The 23,726-nt window shown below is 38.5% G+C and overlaps 2 protein-coding genes across 4 annotated transcripts; both read right to left on the reverse strand.

Moving 5' to 3' along the window:
• Nucleotides 1-1,691: 1,691 nt before the first annotated feature.
• On the reverse strand, nucleotides 1,692-11,884 carry surf4l (surfeit 4, like). 2 transcript variants are annotated; one of them, XM_041787683.1, is made up of 6 exons: nucleotides 11,710-11,884; nucleotides 5,196-5,382; nucleotides 5,023-5,099; nucleotides 3,815-3,858; nucleotides 3,456-3,645; nucleotides 1,692-2,799 (listed from the first exon to the last, which is right to left on the reverse strand). In XM_041787683.1, exons 1-6 carry the CDS (start codon nucleotides 11,755-11,757, stop codon nucleotides 2,533-2,535), a joined length of 813 nt encoding a protein of 270 aa, XP_041643617.1. In that variant the 5' UTR covers nucleotides 11,758-11,884; the 3' UTR covers nucleotides 1,692-2,532. The 2 variants fall into 2 exon arrangements, with proteins under 2 accessions (XP_041643617.1, XP_041643618.1); XM_041787684.1 differs by lacking the exon at nucleotides 11,710-11,884 and adding an exon at nucleotides 10,435-10,515.
• Nucleotides 11,885-13,018: 1,134 nt separating this feature from the next.
• Nucleotides 13,019-23,230, reverse strand: ciz1b (cdkn1a interacting zinc finger protein 1b). Of its 2 annotated transcripts, XM_041786800.1 has the most exons (15): nucleotides 23,148-23,230; nucleotides 22,334-22,390; nucleotides 21,219-21,306; nucleotides 20,988-21,136; nucleotides 20,485-20,570; nucleotides 20,280-20,356; nucleotides 19,029-19,169; nucleotides 18,633-18,727; nucleotides 18,463-18,553; nucleotides 17,111-17,215; nucleotides 16,655-16,843; nucleotides 16,167-16,221; nucleotides 15,259-15,380; nucleotides 13,660-13,718; nucleotides 13,019-13,505 (listed from the first exon to the last, which is right to left on the reverse strand). In XM_041786800.1, exons 2-14 carry the CDS (start codon nucleotides 22,351-22,353, stop codon nucleotides 13,689-13,691), a joined length of 1,248 nt encoding a protein of 415 aa, XP_041642734.1. In that variant the 5' UTR covers nucleotides 22,354-22,390; nucleotides 23,148-23,230; the 3' UTR covers nucleotides 13,019-13,505; nucleotides 13,660-13,688. The 2 variants fall into 2 exon arrangements, with proteins under 2 accessions (XP_041642734.1, XP_041642733.1); XM_041786799.1 differs by lacking the exon at nucleotides 13,660-13,718.
• Between the last annotated feature and the right edge of the window lie 496 nt (nucleotides 23,231-23,726).

Consider the following 23,726-nt stretch of genomic DNA (forward strand, 5'->3'; position numbering starts at 1 on the left):
GTGCAGCTGTCTGGCTCTTTGCCAGAGCAGAGAGACAGAAGTTGGGGATTAAATTTACTGTTTTCTGGCACAAATCTCAATACTTTTATTGACCTGTAGGCCACTGTGGCTGATAGATTTGGGAAATTTACCTCACATTGAGCAAAAAAGTAGCAAAGAAGGAAGTGAAATGGCATTTTATATCATTGTAGTGTGTGTGTGTGTGTGTGTGTGGGGGGGGGGGGGTGTCAATCAAAATTAAACCAAGCCAGGAAAGAGGTGAACAACTTTCCAATGGTCTAAATAAAAAATTCCATCACATGTTTACAGTAACTTTATTCCAGTATATCTTGTGTGTTTAGACACAACTTTGATTACACTTTACAGGGACTTTAAAGTTGAACAAATCTGTATTAGCAGAGCTTTAAATGGAATTATATACTCCATGCTTTGTAAGCAAAGAGCACCAAAATCCACAAAAATGTTCCTGCAGATGTTTTGAATAAAATATTTTTTTTCCATTAATTGCTACTGGTGGTATATATTAGTATTGCGCAGGCAAAAAAATATGTTATGACAACTGAAAAGTCTACTTTTCTGCAGTGTCACAAGATCAATACAGAGATTCTGGATTAAATTATTCCTCTTTTCCAGCCTGAGACAAACATTCAATGACATTAAGATAATCCTGAATTTTGGTTCTAATTAATACCAATCCCACTAAAAAAACATTTGAAAAAAAAAATACAAACTGATCTTTTTTCTGTAAAAAACAGGACTGTATTATGTAGATAATAAAAGTAATTTCATTTAAAAGTGTTGATCTTATGGCATTATTTCAATATTTGATCCAATAAAAACAAATTAAATCTAAATTATATTACCTTTGAACCATAGGGCATTTATTTTAGGACAATAAATAAGCTTTTATCTACACTGTAGCAGTTAACACTAACTATAGAGAGATGCTTAGATGCTTAGATGGTTCAATTTCAGCATTTTATGATCTTCTGAGAACAATATAAAGTTATTAAAGAAACAGTTCTGATCATAGATTCTGGCAGACTGTGACAGTACTCAGCAGAGACAAGGCTGGAAGATCAATGTAAGTTATGCCAGAACACCAGGCCAATCTAAAAAATAATGCTACAGAGCTTCCTGTACCCATTGACTGATTCAGATGTACAGAACCTAATTATTACCTCCGCCAAGGAGGTTATGTGATTGGGTGGGTTTGTTTGTTTGTTTGTTTGTTTGTTAGCAACATAACTCAAAAAGTCATGGATGGATTTGCAGAAAATTTTCAGGAAATGTCAGAAATGGCATAAGGAAGAACTGATTTTGGGAGTGATCCGGATCACTGTCTGGATCCAGGAATTTTTTGAAGGATTCGGTACTATTGGGAGTTAGAGCTAATGGCAGAGGTCCACACTGTTACCACTTTACACCAGGAGATAGCAGACATAAGTAACTTATTCAAAGTTTTGGAGTTTATAGAGTTTGAACGACGCGTGCTGGGTCGAGGAGACAAGTCGGAGCGTGACAGAGAGAAAGACAGCAAATTGTAACGAGAATACTCACAATGTTGGGAGGAATAGAGGAATATTCACCCTCTGCCATGACTTCCACATGTAGCGAAGCCAATGCTTTGCCTTTGTCTCCACCCCACCAGGGAGGGAGTAATTGGCAAATTAGATTTTGGGAGTGATCTGGATCACCATCGATCCAGGAATATTTTTAAAGGATTCTTCACTATTGGGAGATAGGGCTAATGGCACAGGTCTTCGCTCTGTGAGTGCTTTTCTAGTTTAGACTTTTATTTTACATGCACAAAAAAAACGCTGTTTCAAATCAATACAGTTTTGCCAAATCAATTATTTGTACCAAATGCCTGATCCTGATGTTTTTCTCCTCTAACAACCAGCTTCTGTACATTTACATGAAACGAGTGCACTTGATTCACTCATTTGCAAACCCTCAGCACATCCACTGAACTGGAACCTGAGTTTCTTTTGATACTTTCTGCCGTAACTGAAGAACCAACACGAGTTTTACTGTTTCTGCTGAACATTCACTTTGTTTGACTCAGACACATGAGACTAACTTCACATAACAAACCTCTCAGACAACATCAAATGCATGCGTCACCCTTAAGTTCAGCTGTCTTAAAGGGGCAGACTCGAACAGTAACACTACAGGTAGCTCTGACAGACACTCAGAACATAAATAAGAAGCTGGTCCTGAATAAAGTTCAAAATTTAGTTTTCTGTGATCAGCTGGCAAATGTAAACTTAGACCCTATCATCCACTTTTGCTTTAGGGCAGTGTTGTTTATAACCATTAGAGTATTGATGCTCCAATAAAGTAAAAGCATCCGCTCTATTAGTGAATGAATCGTAGATATATGTGTCTAAATGTGCTTATATCTGATCATTTCTGACAAATTAAATATGTGATCCATCTTTTCTTCTTCCTCTTCCTCTCCTCTTTTAGCATTAGTTCTTTGTTCATTGTGAATAAACTCCTCCTTTCTACACCGCCCCCTCGGCTTCCTCACCACTCCTTCTTCTTCTCGTCCATGCTGACCCCCCCAGGCCCCATTGCTACCACCAGCAGCAGGCCTCCGATCACCGATGTGGTCTGGAAGAAGTCGTATTTGAGGAAGTCGTGCATGGGCTTTTCTGATGGAATGCTCCAGAAGGCGTTGAAGGTGAAGTTGATGCAGAGCAGCCAGATGGACAGAGTTAGAGCCGCCAGCTTGGTCTTAAAGCCCACCGCCACAAGCACAATGAGCGCTGTGCCCACCAGGTTCTGAAGGACCTGGAAACAAGGGCAGCACAGGACAGAATCAGGAGCTGAGCTGCAGTCTTAAGCTTGTTATAAAAATATATAAATATGTAGTCAGTCAAAGATTCTCTGAGTTCTCAAAATCTGCTGCTGGTCAATGAAATCTTCATTAGATGACAATGTTCCCCTCTATGTGTTCATGTGAACTTAAAAGATTCATTTTCAAAAAGCCTAGAATTCTTTGAACCAAAGGTTTATCTCTACAAATATTTAAACACTACTGCCAGAAACGTAAAATAAGAGTCTGAGTCTGTAAGTGTAAAACAAACACTTTGATTGGATCCAGTCTGTCATGACTCACTGGGCCAAAGGGATTCTACGGTGCCATTGCAGCTCAATTGAAGGCTGCTAGCTGAGGAGATTTAGTGGAGAAACTCTATGACTTTTTGTACTAGTAGGGTCTTTCCAACTCCAAAAATAGCAGCTTTGAGTTGGTTTAGTATTTTGGCCCTAGTCTATTTTTCTGGTATTCAAGAGCGCAAACATGTTGAGGACAGAACTTGATACCAGCTACCATCTAGATAGCATTACTTAATTTGTAATTAAGTCTTTGCTGAGCATAACTTCATTCTCCAGGACATCAGTATGGAGTCCATGTTTAATCATCAGTGTTTGTGTGTCACACTCACACTGATCAGGCTGAGGTCAAAGTGCAGCAGCGTCATGAACATGAGGACGAGGAGAACTCGACCTCCGAGCTGCAGGAGGTTCTTTGGAGAACTCTGATGACCGAGAGAAGGAACGCCTGCGAACACACTGCGTGCCTCCCCTCTGCACTCGGCCAGAAGGAGAAGGAGGCCTCCGCTCAACGCCATGTTCCTGCAGAGAGGAAGAAATGTCTGAATATTAATAGTGTATCTTCTATTGGTTTTATTTTTTCTCTCTGTTTTTCTTTCAATTTAGAAAGTGAATCTCCATAAAATCAAACCTATAACACAACTAAGTTGCATGCATGCAGCCTGGACATGATCAAAAGTCAGAGACTGACCTCATGAGGAACTTTGGGTCCCACAGGATGCTGTAAGCCAACGTCTGCAGAAAAAATATAGTATAAACATATATAATATACACGTTTAGCAGCACACATAAAATATTCTGTGTTTAGGCAGTTCAGATGAAACAAAACACAGAAAAGCACTACTGGGTAGAACTAACAGGAAATAATAACAATATTCATATAAGTTGTGAGCGATGAAATACATCCCCTTTATTAACTTAATTATCAATTTTATTAATTATCAAATTTACTATTGATCTCACATAGTGCTAACACTTTGTTTTCTGATGTGCCACTAGAACCACATCTGCAAACAATAAGTGGGGGTTGTTATTGGGATGTCAGTCATCTGCTTGTGAGCTTATTTTTTAAGCACTAGAGTTTTGCAAGTAGAAGTAAAATGGTGGAAATCCTCTATCCCTATCCTGGTTCACAGATCTCAACAAAACTGCAACCTCTATGGTCAGAATAGTTTATATCTGTATGAGAGCACACACCGGGGTGCATTTCTTTTATAATGAGTCTGTTTCAGATTCAAGAAGGATACGAGTTATCCATAATTAGGGGCATGGCTGATAGGGCAACAAGCCAACATGTTGTAGCTGTTTGTCAGGAGCCTAAAGACCTGCCTCAGCTCCACTTACTCGTCTGCTACTATGTTGATCTAAAGTCAGTTTGAGGCAAGCTTCATTCAAAAACCAAAGGCTGGCATCACTCAGGCTTAGTCCAATATTTCTACAGTCTATGATCCAAACTAGTTAATGACATGAAGTCATACCCCAGACCCTCCCTGCTGTATCAACAGTTTTAGGGCCGTAATTTACAAAACAAACATCACGCTGTACTGAAAAAGACTTGTCTTGTAATGAAGAAAACAAACTCCTTGGTAAGTATAATTTGCTCATAGTCTTCTGCACAATCAAACATCTTTGGAAGCTGCTGTATACCCTTGTTAGTAGTTAAAGAGACAGCATTAAAGCAGTTAAAACCAAGAGCTGACATTCACTTCTTCTACTTTGTTCATGCTTCATATTATTTGTTCCATGTTATATTTTCAGTGTTTACAAGACACTTTAAAGAAATCAAATTTAATCAAACTAACAAGAAAAAGAGTTGCTTTAAATTGTGAAAAGTTAATTACAGAGTCTGAACAGTTTAAATGGCTGTGTGTTCATCTGTATTTGTTTGTTTGTGCTTACCTGCAGAGCGATTATCCCAAACAGAGCGAAGCAGGCGTACTGAACAAAGTTTCTACTGAGGACCAACAGACAGCCACCTGAAGACAGACAATTTAGATGAATGCATTATGTCAGGAAAAGTTTCCATTATTGAAAAATAAATCATTCTATAAAACTATGTCTTTGTTTATTACCCAGTTGAACCAGCAGGTTGAGTAGGACGAAGAAGTTTGCCAGAAAGGCTCCACAGCCCCAGACAGAGTCGATGTACTCGCTCTGCTCCCCCCACTGGAACCACATGCGGACCCCGTCCTCCAGGAAGGTGCTGACCAGGCAGAGCCGGGCCACGTGGGGGAGATAGTGTTTGGTGACCCGCAAGAACTACAACAGAGAAGGGACAATTTATCAAGAGCTGTTAGGCCTCTTTTAGCTCCGTGTTCTAGTTCATGACTATTCAGTTACATGGATGAGTTCTGCTATGATGAAATTCCAACAATCAAAGCACAGCACCATCAGGGACCTGTTAACTTTAGCCTAGGCTTATATCATGACTCAAGGTCTGTTTGCTTCTGTTTCAGTAAGTTTTTCTGATATAAAGTACTACATGCCAGTGTTGTATCATTTTCCTGGGACATGTTAGTGTTATCCTTTGAATGGTTATCTAAAACTAGTTAGCATATGATGATCTGAAACATTTTATATTGAGCTTTAGCATTATGCAATGAACTGACATTTGCTAGCTTTAGCCACAGCTTGAAATCTCAACACCATGACCTGAGAACTAATATCTTAGATTAAGCATAAGAACAATCTCGCTAATTTTAGCCTGTCTGTTATCATTAAGACTTGACACCTGTTAGCCTTAGCTTGATAGCACAGTATCATGTTACAATCAGATGTATGGGGATTGAAGTTGGGTTGCATTTTGGCAATAGTTGTGCCATTAGCCTCCAGTGATTTCAGTGAGCATTGCCCCTTCAAACAGGTGGCACTTGGAGAATTTAGGCTAAACAGCGTGGCAGATGGGTATAGTTTCTTCGTGTACTTGAGCAAGTTTTAGGTAAAAAAGGGGCCAAAAAACATTTCTGGCTCAATTATAAACTATCAAAATAATCGAAAGCATTTTTTCACCCAGAAATCCTCTGTTTATTTTGCAATGCAAGCTTTACCAGCTATGTGCTCCTCCACCTCAGCATATCCGGCCAGCTGTTTGGCTTTGTGGGCTTCAAGTTCCACAGATGGAGAAACTTTAATGGAGACTTGTTAGCAGGAAAGATCCTGGCTTACCTGCTGTTTTAAGTGTGGAAACTGTGAGCCCATGTCCGCAAGTGCTACTGCTGTAATGAGTGCGACTTATCAACACTTCTTTAGGACATTTCTGTTTGAGGATAGCGGCCCACAGAAGCCTGCAGTCTGCATCACTCCCCATCCAGAGTTCCCTGCCTTGCTGAAGATAAAGTGGAGAAACTGGCTCTGACCAGAAGAATCTGAATGGAAATTCGTAATCCAGGTAAGTTAATAGCTGTTGCTTTATTCTTCAAATGGCTGACAATTAAACAAGCTACAGTTGGTAAGATATGTTTAGCTACTTTATGAAAACAATGTGTCAGCTGTTGAAGTGGAAAACTGAGATGAAATAACTATTTATAGTTTAGTAATTTGTCCTTTACTCTGATGAAGCCTATAGAGCCAAACAGCGGAAGAGCTGGTAGCCAAAGCACACACTGCAAAATAGTGCCAAACACAGGGGCTTTCTGGGTGAAAATTAAAACGCTTCAAAAATTTTTGATATTGCATATAATTGAGCCAAAATTGTTTGTTTGGCCCATTTTTACCTTAAACTCACTAAATTGTGTAAAGAAACTATACCCATCTGCTACGCTATACAGCCTTCCTTCTCCAAGCACATCCCATTTAAAGGGTCAACACTCGCTGTAAACAATGGAGGTTAATGTCACTACTATCACCAAGTAGCTTATACAACCAAACTTTATTGTAATTACCTATCCTAGGATATCAGATGAAATTTAGCTATTTTGCTAAATCCGGCATATTTACATTGATTTATATTGTGGATATGTTAATGAATGCAAAAAGTCCTAAAAACTAGGGAAGCACAATATTGAATTTTTGCAAATATCCAATATGCCGATATTTACAGATTCATGATAGTCGATACCAATATTGATACTGATATTTAAATATGTTTGACATAACCAAAAATTTAGTCCTTAGATCATAATTTAAGATTTGAGGATGAAAAAAGAAACAAACTGTTTTTCTTAGCACACACTTAAGTTTAAAGAATGAGGATATACAGAAAAAAAATCTCAAATTACATCGGTCTGTTGGTCCAGCCTAAAACTCCACCAATTTATTAGTATATATGGCCAAAATTTATAGTTAATATATGCTGATATCCATGGCCAAAATATCGGCAGAAATTTTGATATTTGCCTTTTTTGGCTAATATCTGCTGATACTGATATCAGGCCGATAATATTGTGCATCCCTAATAAAACAAAGAAATAAATAAATAAACCCAACTTCAAAAATACTGAAATATCAATTTAAAGGCTATTCAAATTAATCAATGATATTACATCAGTCTGACTAATTTCAAAAGATGTTGGAGACACATTTTTACCTAAAAAAGTGAAGCTAAACAAGTTTGTTTTTCTAAAGAGCAAATATCCACTATGGGTTCATGCCTGAAAGCATCAAAACTATTAAATATGCCATCAGGCAGAAACATCCTAATTAACTGCCTTTTTTAATATTTGGAACAAATTACATCTGGACAGCCACTGTATATTAGCTAAAGAGAGAATTAATCCACTGAAAATAAAGTATATTTCTGTACGTGGCAGATTATTTCTCTTTTTGGTTTACTTTGCTTCTGCAACCGACTGGCGCCTGATAACCTAGGCTGTGCACAGGGATCTCTGTTTAAGCTACACTATATTGCCAAAAGTATTCGCTCACCTGCCTTGACTCGCATATGAACTTAAGTGACATCCCATTCTTAATCCATAGGGTTTAATATGAAGTCAGCCCACCCTTTGCAGCTGTAACAGCTTCAACTCTTCTGGGATGGCTTTCCACAAGGTTTAGGAGTGTTTTTATGGGAATTTTTGACCATTCTTCCAGAAGCGCATTTGTGAGGTCACACACTGATGTTGGACAAGAAGGCCTGGCTCTCAGTCTCTGCTCCAATTTATCCCAAAGGTGTTCTATCGGGTTAAGGTAAGGACTCTGTGCAGGCCAGTCAAGTTCATCCACATCAAACTCTCTCATCCATGTCTTTATGGACTTTGCTTTGTGCACTGGTGCACAGTCATGTGGGAACAGGAAGGGGCCATCCCCAAACTGTTCCCACAAAGTTGGGAGCATGGAATTGTCCAGAATCTCTTGGTATGCTGAAGCATTTAGAGTTCTTTTCACTGGAACTAAGGGGCCAAGCCCAGCTCCTGAAAAACAACCCCACACCATAATCCCCCCTCCACCAAACTTTACACTTGGCACCTAGCAGTCAGACAAGTACCACTCTCCTGACAACCGCCAAACCCAGACTCGTCCATCAGATTGCCAGATGGAGAGGCACGATTTGTCACTCCAGAGAACGCGTCTCGACTGCTCTAGAGTCCAGTGGCAGTGTGCTTTACACCATTGCATACGATGCTTTGCATTGCACTTGGTGATGTACGGCTTGGATGCTGCTGCTCGGCCATGGAAACCCATTCCATGAAGCTCTCTATGCACTGTTATAGAGCTAATCTGATAGCCACATGAAGTTTGGAGGTCAGTAGTAACTGACTCTGTAGAAAGTTGGTGACCTCTGGACACTATCCGCTGACCCCACTCTGTGATTTTACATGGCCTACCACTTTGTGGCTGAGTTGCTGTCGTTCCCAATCACTTCCACTTTGTTATAATACCACTGACAGCTGACTGTGAAATATTTAGGAGTGATGAAATTTTATGACTGGACTTGCTCCACAGGTGGCTAGGGGTGAGTGGTATATGCGGTAGACGGTATAAATGGTATAAATCTGGCATACGGTAGAGATTTGGACTCTACTGACCAATTGCGACAAAACTTGTTACTGACGTCATCATATCTGCCTCAGTGTGAGTTAGCAGGAAAAAACACGTCCATTTTCCTCTCAAAGTCTGACGGCTGTACTGCAACTAAGTCAGTGTGCTGTCTCTGTCAGTCTGCCTGGGGCTAACACAAGCTAAGTGCTGCTTTGGCTGGTTGCAGAGGCCAGTGCTGCAGCTCTTCCTCTGACAACGGCATAAACAACCGTTTAAGAGTCTATTTTAACTTATGACTTTCTTTTTTAAGTCCGCAGTGAGTCAAAGATTCAGGCTGCGATGTTAAATGAGGTCAGAAAACCTGCTGTAAACTAGCCGTATTCTCCAAACGGCAGCCAAAGCTAAGCTAACTCAATGCTAAACACAATACTTCTGTCAAGCTCTTTAAAATAAAAGTCTGCGGCTGTTATTTTTCTGAAACGCTTTTATTGTGAACGCATTCACTAGGAAACGTGTTCAAGTCATTAGCAGCTTAACACATCTCATCAGGTTAGAGATGAAATGCACAACCTGGAGAGCAGTTAGACAGAAGTAAACCTAGAGAGACTTAAAAAAAAAAAATCATTTTTTCTGTGTTCCTATACTTAGAAATAAATTGAGTATGCAATCAAAGGCTTGTTTTAAGGGGAGAAGGGGGTTAATAACACTTGAATTTGGATTAAAAAGCATTATCTCTTTTTAATTTTGTAATACCGTGATATAATACCGTATCATCAATGGCAAGAAAAATACTGTGATATGATTTTTAGGCCATATCGCCCCGGCCTACAGGTGGCATCCTATCACAGTACCATACTGGAATTCACTGAGCTCCTGAGAGTGACCCATTTTTTCACAAATGTTTGTAGAAACAGTCTGCATGCCTAGGTGCTTGATTTTATACACCTGTGGCCATGGAAGTGATTGAAACACCTGATTTCAATTATTTGGATGGGTGAGTGAATATTTTTGGTAATATAGTGTATATTAGCTACTTGATTAATAAATATTGTGACCAACGGGAATATTTCAATGTAAGTTCATGATTTATCTTGTGAGATGAAAGATTTTGTTGCTGTCCTATGATAATTTAAATATTCATTGTCTTACTGGTTCTTAATGCTGGTTAAACACAGCAAGCACTATGAATATTTGGGCTCAAGTAAAATAATCACAAGCTGCAGTAGTAAAAACACAAATCCAAACTAGCACCTCCAACAGCAAAAAAAAAAAAAAAGTTTTACATCAACATACAAGTGATGATAATGTCATCATGCCTTATATGTTACTGTAAAACACGTCTTAAGTATTATCACAGAAATGTTTTTTCTTAAAATGATTTAAACGTAACTTAACTGGAATCTAATTGTTGTTTCTTGTCTGCCAGTTGAAACCCTTTGTATTAAAATACCATACTCTCAGTGCGGTTGTCTGAGCTGAAGAGACTAGCAGGAGGCTACCAGCAGCATCATCAGACTGTGTATGTGGCAGCCAGTCAGTTTCATCGGGCTACTTCCGGTGTGAAGCTCCTTAAATTAAACCGGGAAAAACTCTGAAGTTTGTTTCGCAGGAGTATTAATCATAGTCAAGATGGATCAAACAAGGATGTTACTTGTAAAGCAGCATTGCTCAATGTTCTTCATTTCCGCAGTATGAGACAATGCTGTTATACAAATACTACCTGTTGCAATACTAGGAAGTGATTTACGACGAGGTTCAAAACCCCATTAATGAAATTACCTAATACATTATTTCATGACGTGTCCTGTCTTTGTCGTTATGATATAAGATCACGTTTGGATTCGCTGACTTTGGTTCCTTCTAGATTAGAAAAATATTATAGCGGACTCCGTTTCGAAATCTATCTATTTTACTTTTCCTTAGATTTAGCTTAAAACCACAACAGAACAAAAACAAGAAAAGCTCTGAGTTTCACAAGTAAGGTTCAGTCTTCTAATCGGCATACACGTGACTGACTAGGACTGGTTTTAATAATCACAAATCTAATGTTTGAGTTGTCCCCCATCCTTTTTTCATGATCCAGATGTTTGCGTAGAGACTGGCGTCAAAACGAGCCTTAACTGTTTTTAACTATCAGGTTTAAGATTTGTTTCATTTTAATGCTAAAATCCGTAAGAATTCAACTTTTTTCTAAAGCACTGAACGAAGCCACATACTCCATGTAGAAAGAGAGAATTAAAACTCATGCATCTTTCATTGTTAAAGAAGACAGTTAAATGCAGATGTATAACTTAGGAACTGTCTTCACTTGTACATAAAGTTAACTCCACCAGGAAGTTATTGTGATGTTGGTTATTTCATTTAAACACAACCTCTACGAGCGACTAGAGATACGCCCAAAATACCTCCATCAAACTATATTGTAATAGTAAGTGGTTTGGTGGAAGTTATCAAAAGTATATCCTTACTACAACAAACTTCACAAAAATAATGTCTCTTTTAGTATGCCGAATTTGACTTCAGTGAATACTGATTCAGTGAAGCTTGTATGTTGTATTCAACTTAATAAATTATCGGCTTTTTAGTGGAATTCAGGAACAGCGGAAGAAATCCTGACGACAGCTGTGTGCCCGGGTCACAGCCCAGACTGTAGCCGGCTCAGGACCTCACCTGGTCGGCCACGTCCTCCGCCTGGCTCATCAAGTTTCCGTGTGCCATTTCTCCCTCCGCTGTTAAGGCACTTCAGTGCGGAGAAAAGGCTCGTAGTTCGGGATAAATTTCAGTAGTATCCCTGGTTCGGCCCGCCGTCAGTCCGTAACGATGATGATGCTCAGACGTTGCCTCCTCCGACCCACAATCCTCTGCGCTGAGCAGCACAGCGCCCCCTGTGGAGCAGATAGGGTGACACATGCCACGTGGACTAAGAGTGTCTATGCTACGTACATGCGTCTTTTTAATAGATAATACAGGATACCACCACTATTATCTCTACCAGGGACACTGCAGAGAAAAAAAAATCAACTGCAGAATAATATGAAGGAAATAAGGTATTTAAACAAACAGAGGATGAAGAAAAAGACATTCATCAAAAAATACAAAGAGGAATACATGAAATACATAGGAAATAAAAAAAAATATATTTTTCATTTTTGGTATTTTGTCATTCAAGTTATCTTCTTTTAGCGTCTTTCATTCTTTTATAGTTGTTTTTTTTTTACACGTGCCATGACCCCATGGTTATACAGATATTAAACACTTTATTGATAAATAAATCAGCAGAAGTGAGACCAGGATTTATTACAGCAGTGCTCAAAGTAAGGGCCCCAGAGATATACAACCGGTGTTGCGGTTTACTTAGTGGTGGATTAACTGGTGACACTCCATTAAACATGCTACTATGCTGCTCACTTCCCAAATTAAAAAATGTATCATTGTATTTTGAGACATTAGTGTGACTTGGGAGGAGTTTGCTGGGCAACAAAGTACATTTGCAGAGATAAAGATAAAGATAAAAAAAGAAAATTCAAGTGACTTTGCAGGTGCCCTGATAAAATGGCAAAGGCTCATTAATTGTACTATGTGACCTCACAAACACATTCTGAGTAATGTTAAAGTATCTGGCATGCACAGCATTTGCACTGAAATTCCCTGTTTATGAAACACGTCCCACCTGAGTCTCATGTTATGGTTGTAAAAGGGTTTTGGTAGGCCCCAGAAGATTTTCAGGTGTCAAATTGGCCCTCAGCACAAGTTTGGGAATAGCTGATCCAGACAATCTAACAATTTTTAAAAACCATTTCAGGGCACCAGATATAGAGTTTATAGAGTTCTCTATTTCTCCAAACTGATATGTTGAAGACTTCACTTTTTTACTTTGTATGTTTCTTTATCATATTTTCTATATATAAATTAAAGAATAGAACCTTAAGGTAGTTGTAGTTTTGATCATGAGTCAAGAAATGATTAAGCAAAGGCAGCATTCACATTTGTCCAACAAGACATACATTTATAACATTAACAATAAAGGGTCATTTACAATTGAGTAGTTCCTCTGTTAAAATATGTTGTTAGTCAAATTCACTACTGGGATTCATGCTAAAATAAAATGAAAATCTTTATCTGTATAAATATCTCTCCAGCAAAATTCCACTGCCGTGACTTATGAGTATATGCTGCAGTTCCACTAACAGCCACTAGATGTCAGTGATGAAGCAGTATGAAAACACCTAGCTGCTGTAAGCTGGGTGCATATTCACCCAGCTATTGATCTTTATCAAAACTCTTGGTAAAGGGACTCAATGTGTTAGAGTTCTTTGCAGTTTAGGTGCATGTTAACACACAAGCAGGATGATGACATTATTGGTCCATCATCCTGGATACACAGATGCATTGTGGGAGACAAGGTGAGTAGGTCAGGTCAGAGCAGATCTGTCCTTGTCTTCATGTTTCCTCTGAGCTCTGTGATTCTAAAGAAATAAAATAAAAATATTAAAAACACATTAGTTTTTCTTCAGTCTGTGAGAGGGTTTTTCAGTGGTTGATCCCTTATAATGTTAGGAGTGCAAATGTTAAATTTTACATCTAAATTACACATAGGGAATTTTTTCCATCTATCCTCACCATAAGGGATGAGCACCAAGGACTAGAATCTACTTTGTGCTGGTTCCTCTGTGATCAGCCTTGAGATAGTGACAGATAAAGTGACAGATAAATAATTTTGAGATATCAATTCACTCAGACATAACCTCATATAGCTGGAAAATCCCTTACTTTTCTACAACTAGTGATCTGAAGTTGCTTCCCTGCAGATTAACAATCCAGACAAAACTGGTGTCAGGGAAGACAAATTACAATATTGAGTGTATATTACAAAATTAGTCCAGCAACCTCAAAAATTACAGGTTCATGTACAAAATTCAAAAGAAACATGCTAAATATATTTTGTCCAGTCAATGCACTGTTTAAAAACAACAGTCTGTAATTTTGAGATAAAAGTAATCATGGCATCACATTAACTGAGTCTGTGTTTGTCGTCCAAATTTTTTGCACGTTAAAAAAAATAAAATCAATCTCATTCTGTTCAAATCATGTTTGAACACTGCCACAGAAATTTTCGTTCGTCACTTCCTCCTTTCTTGTTCACCTCCGTCAGACCCCTCTTCTCTCTCTTTCTCACTGAAACCTCGCTTTAAAAAACAACGTTTGCTCATTTATTATGTGGATATCAGCCATGGAAATATAACAGATAGCTAGGTGAATGACGATGATTCAGATCAACGCTTGTTGCTTTATCCTCTTTTGCTTGCTCACCCCAGCCCACCCCCCCCAAACCCCTCCCTTTCTCTCTCCCCCTCTCACACAAAAACCTCACATTAAGCACCGTAGTTTGGTTTAGTGTGTTATGTGGATATAAGCCATGACAGCTCAGTACTATGACGCATGAGCAGGAGCTGTATGAAGCTCTCTGTCAGGATGGATGGATCCAGCAGAATTTTAAAGGAGTGGCAGAGCCACAGGCTCACAGTAGGAAACAATTTGCCACATTCTACGAAGTTTGGCAGAGAAGGCAAATTAAAACGCAACAGACTCAGTGTGTAAGGGCTGAGTGCTTGACGTTTTTTTGATTTAGGATCCGAAAAAAAAAAAACGCATCTGAAAATAACAGATTTAGTGTGTAAAAACCTTCAATCCAAAAATCAATATCATATAGATGGTGTTTTCAGTGTTTTCAAATGTTTACAGCAACCAAATCCAACATATTGGGTGTGTTAAGACAAAAATTTTGGATTTCACTTTACAGGGTCTTTAATTATCCCTTTAGTGTAATTTCTTGTCATTTGAGTTCTTTTTCTTTTATTTCAGTGAAGTTTTATTTCAAATCTCCATATTAATGTCAGTGTTAAAGATAATCTATCAAGTTCTGGGTCTGATTTTTGAATAATACTTCATAAATCTCTCTTAAACCTCCATACATTTCTTTTAAAGCAGATATCAGCCTGCTGATAATAGTTTCTTCATTTAGCTACACAACAGTAACATCTGACTGTGGCTGTAAACATTCATAATTTATCTCTATAAATAATTCGTTTGTGGGCTATAACCTGATTTGTGAAGGTCATAATTCTTTAGTTAATGCTGACATGAATAATTTACAGCTAACAGACCCCAGCTATTAGCTGAGATGGTTGAGGGTTAGCACCAGGTAAGTCTGTGTTTTACCTTCAGGTTGAGGTAGTGTGTGTGTGTCCTGCAGTGTGTGTGTCGGGCTGTTGTCTCTCTGTAGAAGAACTTGTTGCAAAGTCGACAAAGGAAGCCAGAAACAGGAACCACAAAACTACTTCCTGAAGAGATAAAAAGATGCATTATTTTTGAAAACTTATTTTCTTTTTTTTTTAGATAGAAATAGAAAATAATTCCAAATAAAGTTTAAAGCAACATTTACAAAGCCAAAGTTCATCAAGAGAATGTAGATAAAAAAGAAAATGTGAAGCAAAAACTTTGAAAAGTGCAACGTACATTTTGAAGATGTAACCAAAACAGACAAAATCTGCATCTTGATGGATGACTTGTTTTGTAGATCTGAGCCTCTTTTTGTTTTAAACAGTTTGTCAGCTTTCAAGGAAAACACAAAACTTAAAGCATCCTCTCAGGCCCCTTGGTTTAATTTCCAAATTTTAAAATTTTACAGACATTTCCTTCATTCACCAACAGCTCAACAGAGCTCTGTCTGGACTTGAATGTGTAAGCTAAAAACTGCAGACTGTTGTCACTAAGTCTGGAGTGCAGAATGACAGACTGTTAGAGTTATACAAATCAAGGTCCAACATTTCGTCATTGCAGCAACTCCATGTTTTCATTTAAAAAGGTCTGTAAATTCTAATACATTACAGACTTTGCTTATCCCATGCAAATGCACAGCATCAAACACTGACACATTTTTTTCCTTAGCGCTGAATTAATATTGAATTAAGACCACTCTTGACTGCTGGTACAGAGCTTCAGCAAAGTGTATGTTAAGTCTGTTTCTGAGTGACCCTTTCAGAGCAGAGTGACATCCATACAGGGGCAGCCAAGGGCCATCATATAGCAGTGACAGTGAGCATACTGTTGTAACTAAAGGTACATACCATAGGTAGTGTGGGGATCATATTCCTCCTCTTCTGTTTCCTGTGGGTCTGCTTCCTGATACATAAAAGAACACATAAAGATCCTTAAAAATGTTCTGACAACAGAAATTGTAACACTTTCTGAGTGTTTCATATGTTTTCTTTGGGTAGGATACAGCTGGTGTAATAAAGTCACAGGAGTTCATCAAATTCAATGAATAACATCAGCTATTCCCGATGAGACGTAGCTTGTTTCTTTGAAGGAGAACAACTGAGTTCAGGGACCTTTTCAGAACATTTGACGGATAAAATTACAGCTGTGCAATACCACTTTGAATACCATCCTTTTTTAGAGGTTATTTTGACTCAACAACTGAATAGTTAAATGGTAAAATGGACAACATGCAGAGCTGTCCGCTTGTCTTGGTTGGATGTATCCTTTCCAGGATACTTTTATCAAGCAGACACAAACACAACCCTTAACCACTCAGCAGATAAAAGGCATTTACCTCCCAGCCTTCTTCCTTTGCTTTTTCTTTTCCTACCCCTTCCTCCTCTTCCCCTACATCAGCTGCTTCTGCTTCCACTTCCTCCTCCTCCACTTCCTCCTCCTCTTCGTCTTCTTCTTCTTCTCCCTCAAAGCAGCCAACGGCATCCACTATGATTAGCTCCTCCTCCTGAGCCTCCTCCGGCTGCACCTGGAAGGACACAGAAAACAAAGCCGATACATTCAATCACAAATAAAACGGAAAAAATATGTGGAAAAAATATTAAAAACTTATATCTAAAAACATTTATAATTTACTACAACATATGCACTGTTAATGCTGAAAATTGGATCCGTAAAAAGGAAAAATTAATATTTTTAACCCTGAATATTTACAATTAAATTGCACAATGTCACACTCAGGAATGCCAGCCCTTCACAGTTGGATTATAGATCAATTATGACACCCCTAGCTCACCTTCTGTTTGTGCTCTGCTGACTTCATGTGCTCCACAAACTTCCTGGGAGTCCTGAAGTGACATTTGCACACCGGACAGAAGGGACGACACAGCTGCTTACACATCTGGAGAGAGGGGAAGGTTTGAGGGTGGGTATTCAGTCATTCATACACTTGCTCATTCATGTTTTTTTATTTTGCTTGAAGTTCTTCTTCTGGTGCAGGACTGAGTTTTACTCATAACAAGCTTTTTTTTAAACCCTTTTTTGACAAATTCTCTCTTTATCAGACAAATGCTACATTTGGCAAACACCAAACACTGCACATCACCACAAACACACCAGTGTGAAGCACGGTGATGGCAGCATCATGCTGTGGGGATGCTTCTTAGCTGTCGGTCCCGGAAGGCTTGTAAAGGTGGAGGGTAAAATGAATGTAGCAAAATATAGGAAAATCCTGGAGGACAATCTTACTCATCCTGCAACAGAACTGTGGCTTAGTATTTATGTTCCAGCAAGACACTGACCTGAAGCATACAGAGAAAGCTTCACAGAAATAGTTTAAAGAAAACAAGGTGAATATTCTGGAGTGGCTGAGTCAAAGCTCAGACCTCAATGCAATAGCTGATTTGTGGCTTCACGTTGATCTCTGTGCAACCTGACAGAGCATAGCAGTTTTGTAAAGAGGAATGGAGTAACGTTGCGGCGTCCAGATGTGCAAGCCTGATTGAGACCTATCCACACACACTCAGTGCTATGATTGCAGCCAAAGGTGCATCTACTGAATATTGACTTGAAGGGGGTGAATATTTATGCAGTCACTTGTTTTACATTACATGTTTTTATCAAATTGGTCGATTTTGGTCAAAAATGCCAAACTATATTGACCACGACTCATTTTAAAAATCCGTAAATGGGTAAAACATCCAACAGGGTGAATTGTTTATAGGCTTAGCAATTTCTTACTTTACACTCCTGGGTGGGTTCAAATTAGTGGCTCAAAGATACACTTGGGTTTCTCGGAATAATCTCACTCTTCTATCAGTACAATGATGTGAAAGCAGTGTGAGTATTTGGCATATTAAGCTTTCCTGCTTAATCACATCTTAAAACACTTTCATCATTACCATCTCCAATTTTGTTAGCTAGGCATGTTTTCATTCTACATCTGCATCTTCCCTGGATGCCATTACATTTGGCTTTACAGCTTTTTGACAGTTAAGCGTAGCGCATCTTTAATTTCTCGTACAAAGCGATTTGTTTCCTGAAATGTGGCCTTGATTAAAAACATTATCTTCTGCTGTATCACAGCACGTAAGTCCATTTATCATTGCTTTACACGAACTTCTTTACTGTCACTTTTGATTTTCCTACCTTGTGTTGTTTTGTCCGCCTGTGGACGATGACATCCCCTCTGAAGTGAGTCTGACAGGTGTCGCACCATCTTCGTGAGTCAGGCCGACAGCTGAAGGACAAAGGTGGAACAACACACTGAGTTTGTTTACAGATTGTGCTTGCATGTGTATGATTTAGTGTGTGCTTACCTGTCCTGGAGTGAGTGTGTGTTGAGGCGGATGGATTGAGTGATCTCCTTCATTTTCCTCAGGTGTTCTGATGCTGCCATGTGTTCCTGAAATACCTAAGAAAAACACAAACATGTTCAATAACGTCACCCTTGAGCAGAAACACTTCCATGCATGTAAGAAGCCACAGCAGATTTAGGGTGATTTAACTTTATTGTACTGGGTTATGGATGAAGCTGGATCTCTACTTAGCAAGGTAACTTCTGATTTTCAGTACAACAATAGTTCAGTTTAGTACTTAGCTGTTCACTTCTTAACGGGGTAGATAACCATGGTAACTTAACGCTGTAAACCCAGGATAAAACAGGATAAAACCCATAACTTGTTTTGCAGGACAGGCCTCAGGTGTGTTCTCACCTGCACAGAGCGACAGGTGATGTTGCACACGTGACAGTGGAGTCCACCTGTCAGTCTGTCAGCCGTTCTGTCTGTCTGACCAAACTCTCTGCTCTCACTGCTCTGCTGGATGGTGACCTTTAGGGATGCGACACTCTGCAGCTGATACACACAGAGTCATGAGTGAGGTAACAAAGTGATTAAGATGGAAATCAGTACAGTGTTGGGGCAGGGTGTCAAATTCAAGGCCCAGGGGCCAAATCCGGCCTGTGGCACAATTACACCCAGATCATATAATAATTTTATTATAACTAGCCAAGCAGTATAACTTACGGTACTTGACTTTTATGATTTAAAATATCCTTGATAAATCATAAAACTTTAAGGATAAAGAGTAAAAATAAATAGATAAAAAGTCAGGAATGTGGAGGAGAAAATTAATTTGTGTTTTCATTTCATATGTCCAATTTTGCATAACACAATTCAGTCCTAAACTTATGATATTTACATTATCTCATATTTTGACTTTTTACATTCACAAATTTGATTTTTCAGTCATTTTTCAGCCTTTTAAACTAATGACTTTGAGTTTTATATCATGTTTTCACCTATCCAGCTTCTAACTTTGAATTTTTGACTAAAAATTTGAAATGTACACTCATATTTCAACCTTTAAAACTCATCATTTTTAATTTAATCTCATATTTTGACCTTTAAAACTCATAATTTTGAATTGTATCTCATATTTTGACCTTCAAAACTCGTGATTTTGACTTAAATATTCTGTTTTGACCTTTAAAAACCTATGATTTCCAATTCTATCAAATTATTTTGACTTTTAAAGTCATGATTCTGAATTTTATCTCATATTTTGACCTTTAAAAGTCATGATTTTGAATTTTATCTCATATTTTGACCTTTAAACTCATGATTTCAATTTAAAGTAATGTTTTACCCTCTATCTCATATATTTGCCTTTTAAAAACCTTATTGTGACTTTAAATTTCATGATTTGACCTTTTGTACTAAGAAACTGACCTTTTATCTCAGATATTTAGCCCATATACTTAGCATTTTTACTTTTTTATAATCTCAAACTCCTTTTTGAGCTAAGTTTTTTATTTTTCCATAATTCAGTACTGTTTAAAACGAGGTTGACAGTCTATGGTTCAATGTTGCCCCTATTAGGTCCTCAGGTTGGACCTAAATTCAGAATCCGGCCCCTGCTGTTACTGAGTTTGACACCCCCAGTTGTTGGGCATGTCCTGTCACCTCAGCTGCTCTGCTGTCCTCACTGAGCTCTGCTGACCCCTGCTGGTCTGAATGAGCAAGTCTTAGTGAAACACCATCTATAAAACACAAAAATCAAACACATTTTAAGCCTTTGAATCTCCAGCATATAATGTATTTCAGTCTCATTAGCTTCATATTTGGAGGGACTGAGGGACTGCATCCTGAGTTCACAATCATCGATTACCTTTAGTGTAGCAGCTCTCCCTTCCTGGTTCCCCATATAACACTGGAGCTTTCTCTTCATTGATCCCAGCTGCAGCCTCCTCAGGTCTGTAAAAATACGAAGTCTGTGAATATGAAATCTTCATAGATTTGTTGCTGAGTGTGTTCATAGTCTGATTTCACTTCTAATGAATGTTAGGAAGCTAAATGATGATGGGATAGTGATAGAAGAATATTCACAGTTATTAAAATGGCCGGTGGCAATATTAAAGATCTAATAAAGGCAGCTGTAATCCTGGTCCAGTAGTGTTATATATATCATTCTGCATGATGAGTACTGTGTGAAATTTAACTACTGTGATGTTAGTTGATTGATTTTGACAGTAAATAGTAACAGTGGGTTGTTTGCATACTAGATTAATCAGTGGTGATCTGTTGTTAACTCTTTAGAAACAGACACAATCACAGAGCTGCCTCTGTCAGCTGTGGCTGAAGATTCATATGTCACCTCATCATGTCACTGACCTTTCCAGTCTCGCCCTCTTTGTCTCAAGCTCTCCTGAATTTCTGTCTGGTCCCTTTTCTCCATTCTCTTCTTCTGTGGAGGCAGAGCTACAGCACAGCCCACTGTCAGAGCTTCCCGTCCCTGAACTTCCTGACTTTCTGCCCGAAACCTGATTTTTTAAAAATTTAAAAAGTGAAACAGTGTTTTTTTAGATGTGCAGAAAAGGAGGATGGGAAGTTGATGAAGTTTACCTGCTGAGCTGTAGCCTGTCTCCTCTGCACATGGCCAACAGGGAATCGAACCTGTGTCACATTGCTCATAGTAGCAGGTGTGAGACACCTGCAGGGAAAAACAGTAAAGGGATAGTTTGACCTTTTAAAAGAGGGGTTTTATGGAGCACTTATCAAAAGTTAGTCATTTTAACTTTTCTAAATTTATAGCCATTGCTGTACCAGTTGGATCTAGTCTTTAAACATTTTTTGCTAAAAGTCATCTCAAACAAAGACACAATTTCCAGTCTACAGAGAAAGGTTCAAGTTGAGGTTTTATATTGCAACAAACAAAGTGACCCACTGATGGAAGAGTAAAGAACAAAGAATTTTCTCAGTGATGGCACAGACATTTCACAAAAGAAGGCAAAAAAGAAGCACACTCCAAACAATAAACTTCTTAAGGTGCACAAAAAAAAGACTTACTAAAGCTGAGAAGTCAGCACTCAAACAAATGTCCTTTCAGGCAGTTTTACTTATGCAAAGCAATTGTCAAAACGGACACGTTTTGAATCATAGTTGAAATGCATCCATTGTGATGACTGCGTTGCCTCAATAAATCTGCCTAAAAGAAAATTTTTGAGTGCTGATTTCTCAGTTTTAGCGCATACGTTTAATAAAGTGTTCAAGGATTGTTAAATATTGGCAGTGGCTGCAGAAGAGGCTCTAGCAATAGCCCAAGCTCACTGCTCGGTCAGCTCGCTATGTGGACATCACTTTAATGATGCAGCTGGTAGAGTCAAAGCTTATGCACATCTGGGTAGTTTACACTGTAACAGATCATCATTTAATAACTGAAAATATTCTGTTTTTAAACACCTGTATTTATAACACAAGTTAAAATAATGATTTTCCACTTGCTTTCCTTGACCATTACTTTTTTCCATTTAGCCCTGAGCCTAATTTTAATAACCTCAGAGCAGACAGACTCTTGCACACTCCTGAAATCTCTGGTGCCCCCGGGGGTCCAGGACCCCAGACTGGGAACCAACGTCCTTGACTATCAGTGTCATGATCAGTGTACCTTTTTATATTTTATTACTGTAATATAACCCAACAGCTGTAGCCACATGTCCCTGCTTCATGCAACTTCTTACCTCCGCTGCTGTTTGACCATGATGAAGGCTGGATATGTTGGCCGCAATCAAACACACCTGTAAAGGTGGTAGAATATGATTTTCTTAGTTTATTTAAGATTTGGAGAAAAGAAACAAAACCATATCAGATGTTAAAGTAAAAGCTACAGGTACTAGAGCCTAAAAAGTAACTCCAGTCCCTAAAAATAAATTTAAAGTATTACAAATTAGATTATTTCAGCTGAAACTTTCACTGAAGAGCGTGACTGAGAAACAGACCACAGACTGTCTAATTGAGTACACTAGTGGCTTTTCCTTCTTAGCCATGTCAGTATTTAAAGTTTATTTTTCTGAACTTAATGGATTCAGATACTCAAGCCTACCTTCTAAAAATGTTTAAACTGTCTATAAATATCGACTTCAATTTTAAAGCTGGAAGCCAGAGCGTCTATCTCACTGGTGCGCAGGAGAAGCTTCAGAGGAGCATTGTATTCTTAAACGTGAACTGCAACGAAAATAAATGAAAGTTTGGAAATAAATTGTTCGTACATATGAAGACAGCCGAATTATTACCTGACATGTATAGATCATTCATATATCTAAATGTATTGATCAACTACCAGTTATACTCAGTTAAGTGCAGGTAAAGTTTAAATTCGCAGTTATTTGAGTGAAGCCTGGCACCGTGGTTTGGCTAGCGTTAACAGGGGATAGCAGCTGTACAGACTTAACCAAAGCCTGACCTCTACGATTTATCTTTAGTTTTGGTTTTGGTAGAGCATATGTTGTAGTTAGTTTACATCCTTCAATCTGATTAAAGGTAAAGTTAACTCACCCTTTCACTCAAAGGTGCTCCAGCTGACTCCGCTAATAGCATACTCAGCCAAATGTAAACACAGACCCTGAGTTGCTCTGTCGCCCTCTGGCGGCCTGGAGTAAGAACCATGTCCATTTGAGGAACTGCAGCGTCTTTTTGAAAACCTGAACCATCACAATTCTCAACAGCTCATTGGACGTACACCGTTTATAATTAAGTTCATCATTCAGTGGACATATTTCAGTGATGATTTATAAATTTCACCGCCAGGATGTCTGTGCTGAGGTAAAATATGGCTTGGCTGACGTTGAAAAGGACTAGTTGATCTGCACAGTCAGATGACAGATGCACTTTTTATTTGACATATTTTCACTGTGATGTTGTTCTGCATTAACTCTATTTTCAGATCCTGCTGCTTTTACTTTTTTTAAAAACTGTCAAACTCATCACTTTTTCCAGCTTCTACTCTAACTCATATGTTTTGGCCTATCTGTTGTTTTAATCACTACTCCAACAACTAAAGGGAGGAATACAGATGAAAATAAAGACCACTTACAGTGATGCTGATCTGCATCAGATCCTCTCTGTGGATTTATC

The sequence above is a fragment of the Cheilinus undulatus genome, linkage group 5, assembly GCF_018320785.1.
Source record: "Cheilinus undulatus linkage group 5, ASM1832078v1, whole genome shotgun sequence".
NCBI classification, from domain to species: Eukaryota; Metazoa; Chordata; class Actinopteri; order Labriformes; family Labridae; genus Cheilinus; species Cheilinus undulatus.